This window comes from Clarias gariepinus, chromosome 9, assembly GCF_024256425.1.
Source record: "Clarias gariepinus isolate MV-2021 ecotype Netherlands chromosome 9, CGAR_prim_01v2, whole genome shotgun sequence".
Lineage (NCBI taxonomy): Eukaryota > Metazoa > Chordata > Actinopteri > Siluriformes > Clariidae > Clarias > Clarias gariepinus.
In genome coordinates, this window is record NC_071108.1 from 33,606,070 (window position 1) to 33,615,624 (window position 9,555).

Sequence of the window (9,555 nt, forward strand, 5' to 3'; positions counted from 1 at the left end):
AGCAAACTTTGAATCGTGGTTATATCAGTCAAATCAATAGTTATTCGTAATTTAACTATTATTCGATACCAGAAACATTCTTTTTAATGTTCAAATTCACTCTTCGGTGAAACACTTCCGGGTTTGTCAGCGCGCCAGAACTTCATTTCCCGTCAGCCTCAAATGTCGCGCGGACAGGATCGCGGACGGCCGTGTTCTCGCGTAGTATCGCGAGAGTAGCGCGGTGGTCTCTAGGCAAAGCTGTCAGTGAAGGTTTGTGAACGAAGAGGCTTCAGATTTACTGGAAAAAACGGCGTAAATGTTACACTCTGCGCTTTCATAGAGGTGCTTTAACAGCCAGTGTACGCGTAATAACGCTTTAATAACCTATCTGTAGCGGAGAAACCGAGTGTTAGCCGGCTAGCTAACAATAAAAACAGCAAAAGCAAATGGCGTTGAAAAGGATTCAGAAGGTGAGTAACGCTAGCTGATGCTCATGGCAACGGCATTCTTATGGTTTCATTATGGATGTATTTGAAAAGAAAAAATCTAATTATTGTATATATTATTATATATTGTATATTATATTGTCAGTTATTTTATATTTTGTGTATAATTATTGTATGTCATACCTATCTGTAGACTACATCCGTTTAAAAATGACGTGGTAAAAAATTACAATCATATTATACACATTTAAAAGCATAAAATGCTTATTATTTTACAAAAATCCTCTTTTAAACAGCTGCTAGTGAATGGGAGTGTGTTCGCGCATGCGCACTGAGCTCCTGCGCTCAACGGCCATATAAGGCTGCAGAAACAGGGCCAGTGGGGCAGTCAGGGGGTATTTATAACAGATTCACCCCACTCTGTCCACATCACTTACCACCTCCATCTCACACAAACACTCCCCCTCCACTTACACCTCATTCAACACGTTCCTTATTAAAAAATCACAGTATTACTAACATGGAGTTAATCCACAGCATCCATCAATCTGATCCCATCAGGCTGAATCTCTCAGCTCCGCTCTGTGAATGTGATATTATTACAATTACCATAGAATTCAGGTTGTGTTCAATAAATGTCATTGTATTTATATTAGTAATATGAAAAATTAAATAATAACACCGGTGACATGTTAAGGAAAGCGGCATCGGCCTTAAAAAATAATTATTGTTGTTTAAACATTTTCCTTTGGTATCAGTTAATGCAATCTTTCAGTAAAACAAGTTAAATGACACAGTTTTTCCAGCATATTCAGAAGGAAAAAGAAAAACAAATGTATGATCTATATTATATTAATATAATATGAATAATTTTTCTTTTTTTAAAGTGTGTATACATTTTTACTGGCTTACATATACTCTTATTTCTTATGTTTTATAATAAGTAAAGGTTTTCTTAGGACAAAAACTATCAAAAAATTTGGTATGAAAACAATAATATATTTTTTTCATCTACTTTTTAAAATAATAATATTAAATATTTGAATATAATCATATATTTTTTAAATGTAATAGAACTAAGTATTTCATTTTTAAATGATTTGAACCATATGATTTTGTACACATTTTAGTAAAAAGAGCACACACACACACACACACACGTGCTAAAGAATGAGGGCAGGATGTTGCTGGTGTGGATGTTGTGTAAGTAAAAATGAAGCTGTAAACAACTCACCAGGCTCAAAGGAACAAATCAACATACAACTATAGCAGTGGTTTGGGGTTTTTTATTTTAAAATGGTATTATATTACAAAATGGTATAATTTTGGATGAGAAATTTAGTAAAATTAGCAAAGAAAGAAGAGTGAAAAAATTATTTAATGGGTGTGTTTTTGTTCATTCTAGTAAAAGATGCCAATCAGATGGCTTCAGATGTACAGTATAGATGGTCTATCTGTCTGTCCGTCTATCTGTCTGTCTGTCTGTCTATCTATAGCATGATTTATATTTTATTTGTTTTCATTTCAACTGCATGTTCAGAAAACCATGACCCAGGTGCGCAAACATCAGGCATGGGTGCCAATAACTGTGACTCATGTTTTACAATGCTGGTTATAATTTTTCCCCCCAGTTTAATGCAGAGTATCCGATCATATTTTTACAGTTATATTCTCGGATTGTGAGTTTATTAAGTCAATTAAACCACAAAGCCCCCATCCAGCTTTTGAGCCCATCTTTAATAAAGGGTGCCAGTAATTTAAACACAGATTCATACTTGTGTTGCATAAGGACTGACTGAAAAGTTATTTAAAGCTATTTTTAGGGTGAATTTTATAACTCATAAACAGCATCAAGAACTTAAACAGTGCGATTAAAAACAGACAACAAAATTTTCTGAACTGGTGCTCTTGAAATCCTCACGGATTTCTGGTGGAACTTTTCTGGCTTGTCTGGCAGAAGCGCATCTGTTTAATAGCTGACGCCAGCGTGGTGATTTGATTTACTCCAGTCCCGGGGGTGCAGCCGGACCAAATTAGCATGGACAGCTCTGAAGGCGATTTGTTCATGGTATTTATTTTTAGCGCCGCATACTCCTCCGCTCACACTTTTTCAGTTTCTATTTTTGCTCCACTTTTTTTTCTTATGGCACAAAGAAGTCATTGGGCAAAACGCGTGGCGTAACCTGAGATACCGTTCTTGAAGGTTCTGGAAGACCTGAATGCTCTGATTGAGTACCAGCACTTAATGTGTTTTTTTTTTTTTTTTTTTTTTTTCTCTCCACAGGAGCTGACGGATCTACAGAGGGATCCTCCTGCCCAGTGCTCAGCCGGACCAGTGGGAGAAGACTGTGAGCTCTGACTCCATAAATCATATGTCTTTAAATTAAATAACTTCATTAAAGCGTGAAGAATCAAGTCCCATTGAATATGTTGGTTTTAATTATGCTGTTTTTTTTTGGGGGGGGGGTTTTCAGTGTTTCATTGGCAGGCTACGATAATGGGCCCGGTGAGTTTGTGATTCTTTTCTTTTTATTTATTTAGCTTTTGCCTGAATTTGTATTTTTTATCATTATTTTATGATATTCTGGAATGCACACAATATGACGTGATACATAGAAGCCATGTCACCTTTAATAATATGACTGATTTACATGGGCCGCACTTTCTTATATTACTGATATACATAGGTCACGCCTCCTTTAATAACTGATACACAGAAGCCACGCCTTCTTTAATATAACTGATACATAGAAGCCACACTTCCTATAATATAACTGATACACAGAAGCCACACCTCCTATAATCTAACTGATACACAGAAGCCACAACTCCTTTAATATGATTGATACACAGAAGCCACACCTCCTTTAATCTGACTGATACACAAAAGCTACACCTTAGATAATCTAACTGATACACAGAAGGCACGCCTCCTTTAATATGATTGATACACAGAAGCCACACCTCCTTTAATCTGACTGATACACAGAAGCCACACCTCCTTTAATCTGACTGAAACACAGAAGCCACACCTCCGATAATCTAACTGATACACAGAAGGCACGCCTCCTTTAATATGATTGATACACAGAAGCCACACCTCCTTTAATCTGACTGATACACAGAAGCCACGTCTCTTTTAATCTGACTGATACACAGAAGCCACACCTCTTTTAATCTGACTGATACACAGAAGCCACGCCTCCTTTAATACAACCGATACACAGAAACTTTAGTATGACTCCTTTACTATGACTGTTACCATAGTAACTGTTAATATGTATGCTCTCTTTCAGAACGACAGTCCTTACCAAGGCGGCGTGTTCTTCCTCACCATCCACTTCCCTACAGACTACCCCTTTAAACCTCCCAAGGTCAGTGATGTTTCAGTCTCTCAGCCGCGGAGGTTCGAGTCTCTTGACGTGACGGAGTTATAATCGAGCTCGTGATGTGATCATGTGACTCTGTGTTTATTCTGTCGCGCAGGTCGCGTTCACGACAAAGATCTACCATCCCAACATCAACAGTAACGGAAGCATCTGCCTCGACATCCTGCGCTCGCAGTGGTCTCCCGCACTCACCGTTTCCAAAGGTCAGGCTTTGCGCCACAAGTCTTGGCACCCTTTGTTAACACTGAATAACTCAACAACACCTTCCCCCTCCCCCCCCCCCCCCTTTTCAAACACAATGTTGCAAAATAATAGACACCCTTAAAAAATGAGTTATCGCAGACAAATGTCTGAGGCTATTCCCATAAGTGTTAAAGTGTTAATGCTCTCGTCTCGTAGTTCTGCTCTCGATCTGCTCGCTGTTATGTGACCCGAACCCTGACGACCCTCTAGTGCCCGAGATCGCACACACGTACAAAGCCGACAGAGAAAAGTGAGTAAGACGTCCCACGTTGACACCACAGTGCTGTTAACACTCTATACTAACACGTCCCAATGTGTCACGGTTACCATAGTAACATTTACAAAGCTGAATTCTTCACTAATAATAATAATTGTTAGATTTGTGTAGAGGAATAAAACATAATGATGACGTTACCCGTTATTTATCTTCACTGATTGCTTCAGCGCACCGTTAGTAAGTTACACCTTGTACGCGCTTTTCCTCTCTTCTCCTCCTCCAGGTACAACAGACTAGCGAGAGAGTGGACGCAAAAGTACGCCATGTGAAAGGAGCACGCACGTCCGGACAAACACGGCGCAGCACAGCGCGAACGCACAGAGGAACCTGTTTTAACTTTTTTTAAAGCGACAGAGCGAGAGACGGAGAAACGGAGAGGTAGATACGGATCAACACTGATGCTTCGGCAGAGAGGGAGAGGGGGGGAGAGAGCGGAGAGACCCGGGAATACCACCGCCCGCTGGCTGTACGGCGCAATCTCAGAGCCGCGCCCAGAAACACACCACACACACACACACACCACATACAGCCTGGAGAACACTCGGGACAAACACAAACCCAGGAAACCAGACTCTACTGACGATTACTCTGGTGACATGTTGTTTCTCATGAGTGTTTCTCTGCCTCTCAGAGATGCAGACAGATGGCTCCACTCACGCTCACACAACTCCGGGCATTTCTCTGTACATATCACACATGTGTGTTTTTTTTGTTGTTGTTTTTTTTCCCCCCTATTCATACCAGTTTACACTCAGGGGCACGGTGCGCTTCATACCCCGTTACAGTATTAACAACACTTACTTAAAGTCTTTTAGTAAACCAGATTTTTTTGTTTGTTTGTTTTTTGTTTATAGAATGTCAAAAATAAATATTAAAGCTGAACGTCTGTATTAGAGAAGCAAGGACAGGACTCAGGACTAGCATACATGCACGTCCAGTTTAATCCAGATTATTTAAAGATACCCTGTTTTACGTAGGTTTTTCTTTATCTCTTTTTTTTTTTGTCAGGGAGAAAAAAAATACAGAAGAGTTATGATCAAAATGTGTGTGTGTCCTAAGATCAGGTCTAGTTTATTCGAGTCAAAGCAGGACTTTTGATTGTACAGAATAATTGTAAGAACACAATTATGAGACTTTATTTCTCTATATAATCCTCGGCTACACTAATGCACTCCACTCAGTGTTTCACACCATCAAGGTAGAACGTTTTCTTAGTACGGCGGTGGATCACATCTGAAACGCCGGACTCCCAGGAACTCCTTTAATCACTTCTCCAAACGTGTGGAAATGGCTTGGAGCGAGGTCAGGACTGTACGGGGGATGTGTCAATACCTCCCAGCCGTGTTTCCTGTAATGTGCAAGTGGTGCTGGTGAATGATCATGCATACAGTTCCTGCATCTCTTCATCATCAAGGTGACATCGATTTGTCTCTAAAAGCTCATGGGGACGACTGCAGCATGCTCTGAATGAAGGCCTTGAAGTGATTGACGTTTACAGAAGACTCCAAGCGCAGTACGGTGATGAGACTCTTAGCCGCAGTAAAACATCAGAAGCATTTGAAAAAAAAAAAGGCCGTACGTCCGCGAGTGATGATGCCGAATGGCCGAGGTGGCTTGGAGCCCACTGTAGTCGTTCAAACAATCCCTGTGTGAATTTGCAGGGAAGCGCCCATGTAACCATCCTGAAACCGGATTAAACCGGACACGCGGATTCTGTACAGCGCGAAGCAACACGTCTTGGGTGTGTGCGGTAGAAACATCACGGCGCTGACTCAACACCGACACGACTTGTGTTTTTTATGTTCTGAAGTGTTTTTTTTTTCACCTTTTTTCTGTGAGTGTTGCTCTTAACCCACATTTCTCATTACAGGGTTAAACAGCACTCAAGCCAAATCCTCATCCTGTCTCGTACGTACGCACGATAACACAGTATACGTTTAATCACACGCGCGTACGGTCATACCTCTCAGAGCAATACAGTAGCTAAAGCAGAACCGTGACTATACAAACTCCACCTTTTTTAGTGGAAAGTCTCTGTCGATCCCTTGTATATACACATGCACACACACACAATGTGCAGCTAGTTCCCGTTTACATTTACGCACAAACGTGGAGGAACATCCTGGGTTTTAGGTGAGAAGCATGTGAGTGTGTGGAGCTAGCAAGCGCGCTTAGCTAATCTGTCTAGAGACAAAATGTACTTATTGTCCGCTAGCTTGAACGTTAGATCCTGTACATGATCTACTTCGGTGAGGGGGGGAGGAAATCATGTTGCCTTTGTAAGACATGTCGTTCCAGAGTCTCTTCCGTATTTCTTCTTCGACTCGAGACGTCCAGTCACGTCACATCGACTAATCACCGTGAGACGGTTAGCTGGTGCGACCGCTGACGTACGGTTATTTTGTTCCTGCTCGAACTTGAGATCTTTTCCAACCGACGAGTGTTTATCTTGCGTCTGATTTTTACCTCAGCGTTTTCCCGCTTCTTTTGCGTAAGGACTCGGTTCTTCCTGCGTCTCCTCAAAATAGAGTTTAACGAATAGAATTTGTGTAGAATTAGAGTAGATTAGTGATTTTAGTAAACATATAGACTCATCAAATCCATGAACTGGAAGCTAAATGCGAAAAACCTGGTGGCCTCTTCATGTAGTAAGGGAACGTTGTCCCAAAATCTCCAGTTCACATGATGATGATGATGATGATGATTATGGTCTGGGGTTAAATAAGGTCATTTCCAACCATTTCAACCTCGAGACATTTGGTCGAGTGTAAAAAATGTGACGCGGATGGAAGTCTGTGTGTAGAGAAGAAAAGAAAGATTTGGAGAGAGAGGCAAGTTTTTCTCTCAAGATCATCAGGGCTTGAACATTAAAGACATGACAACAAACAATAAGAAGCGCGGATTTGAGAACGGATTCTTTTCCGTTATAATTTGACTGGACTCGCGAGACTAAAGCGAGCTCCAGATCACGAGTTCACTTCCTCACAGAGTTCGACGCATCTTCTCATTCATGTAAAAGTTCTCCATTTCCTCAACATATCCTATTGACTAACACTAACAGCCGTTCGACTCTAGTTATTCATTGTGGCTGAAAGTATGTGCACCCCTGACCCTCAGACATCCGTATATGCTCCTTTTCCAAACCAGGTTCTTTCTTGGACGCGCCCGATAATCTTGATATCCTGTATTTCCTTTCACTGTGACCCAGATGTGGAGTGTTAGGGTTGGACAGGAAGAACTAGTGGTTAGGATGAACCGGAATGGGAACCAGAGATATTCCAAGACCAGGCCTGAGCTCACTTGATACTCATGTAGCCGAACGAACACAAATCCAACATCTGGTGCGCAGTCTTCATAAGAGATAAGAGAGGAACCAAGGAAAGACGTGTACAAGCGTGATGATGATTAGAGGTGCACAGACTTTTGCCCATGTAAAGATTTAAAACAGTTTTAAGTGTGAGCTAGAAGGTCAAGACAGATTTTGAGTTCTTGATTTAACTTTGGTCTTTTTTATTTTATTCGTTTTTTCTGGAAAGTTTCTGAATGTATGTCATTAATGCTGCTTCTGTCTGGATCATTTGCTGCTTTTTTTTCTCGTCATATATTTATTAACCTTTTGTATTTCCTATTTATTTATCTTCACTATCCACTACTGAGCTGCAGTTGGCCGTGACGTGAGGTGATGTGCGTCATGTGACCTCACGCTCCTCTCTGACCGGGACCTCAAAAACGGAACAGATCGGTACGGACGCACTTTGCACTCTTCAAACAACCGTATCAGGGAAGCTCTTCTCCACACTCCACTCTCTCATCATCATCATCATCATCACCTAGAGTCAAATCCAGCCTTAACCTTTAATCAGAACTGTACTGTAACATGTCTTGCTTTTTGCCCACTGAAGACTTTTGGGAGGAGAGTGGTGCAGTGGACTCTCACGCATTCATACACACACGACACACACACACACTCTCTCTCTCTTAACGAGCCAGGCAACGTTCTCCTCGAGCTCTCAGAACTGCTGAAATAAACCTCACAGCTGTTGGCGTTAGTGAATAAAGCTCCTTTGGGTTTTATACTCTGTCCTGGATTTTATTTGTGTTGCAGTCGATGATTGTGTGTGTGGCGGCGATGCGTATGAGTTCATTCAGTTAGAAATTATAAAAAGAAATAAATATTCAGAAACGTCTTCACACTCTCTAAAGACACGTCTTGTGTTTCAGACCGCAGTGTTAATGTTTCAGCCTTAAGAGGAATTTTCTGTTCCAGTTCTTCTTAAACAGTGACGCAGGCTAACGTTAACGTAGCATCCTGCTTGTTTACGCTGGAACGTGACCATATGTGTGAGTTAGACTTTAAACAACAGTAATTCTCCTTATATCTCCTTTTAATGTAACTTCACACAAAATTTAAGGATGCATCAGAATATTATTTCTTGACTTGCGCATATACAATTCATTCTTATCTCTATAGCATTTTTACAATAGTCATTATCGCAAAACAGCTTCTTAAAATCAAGAATACGGCTTTTAGTTTAAATAAAACTGTTTATTTTTTATTCATTTGTTATATTTAATGTCCAGCTTCTTAGCTTGGATACACAAGGAGAGATTAGTGTTTTCTAAAATGCCCACTAGGCGGCGACATTTTCCTTTTTATGACCTTAACTACACGGTTATGTAGAATTGACCAATCACAGCGCGGCTTCTGTTGGTAAAAGGCGGGGCTTTTAAAAAATATAGGAAGATTTGGTAAAACAAAACTTTTTATTTAATTATTCACGTGCACATAACAAACAGAATATTGTGGAAATGTTCAAGCTCTTATTTGTTTTAATTTTATTTTTATGATTCCGTTTAGAGATCCAAATCTCTGAACGTTTATTTTTTACATTTTATTTGTTTCTTAGTTTTTTTTGTTGTTGCCTCTTTTATATTTATATACATAATAATAATTGTTTGGTTTCTTTTCTAATTTAAATCTTGGAATAAAAATTAAAACCAGCACAGAAAACAACAACAACAACAACAACAATAATAATAATAATAATAATAATAATAAACATTTATTTAGGTTTATTTTGTTAATATATTTTTTTACAATAGAAGAAAAATATTAAATAGCACAAATATCTACCAATAAATAGATCAATTATTGGCAAAAATATATACAAGATAAATCTTTCACACACACACACACACACCCACACACATATATATA

At 39.8% G+C, this 9,555-nt stretch overlaps 1 protein-coding gene across 1 annotated transcript; it reads left to right on the plus strand.

Moving 5' to 3' along the window:
* The first annotated feature begins 201 nt into the window (after positions 1 to 201).
* ube2d4 (ubiquitin-conjugating enzyme E2D 4 (putative)) lies at positions 202 to 8,411 on the plus strand. Its single transcript, XM_053504242.1, has 7 exons — positions 202 to 452; positions 2,713 to 2,776; positions 2,903 to 2,934; positions 3,725 to 3,802; positions 3,915 to 4,020; positions 4,217 to 4,310; positions 4,561 to 8,411. Exons 1-7 carry the CDS (start codon positions 429 to 431, stop codon positions 4,604 to 4,606), a joined length of 444 nt encoding a protein of 147 aa, XP_053360217.1. The 5' UTR covers positions 202 to 428; the 3' UTR covers positions 4,607 to 8,411.
* Positions 8,412 to 9,555: the final 1,144 nt, after the last annotated feature.

Excerpts from the sequence above, each read along its gene's own strand:
- ube2d4 (XM_053504242.1), top strand. The coding sequence starts at position 429 with ATGGCGTTGAAAAGGATTCAGAAG. Across the intron at positions 2,777-2,902 it reads CGGACCAGTGGGAGAAGACT|TGTTTCATTGGCAGGCTACG; the intron begins GTGAGCTCTGAC and ends GGGGGTTTTCAG. Across the intron at positions 4,311-4,560 it reads TACAAAGCCGACAGAGAAAA|GTACAACAGACTAGCGAGAG; the intron begins GTGAGTAAGACG and ends CTCCTCCTCCAG.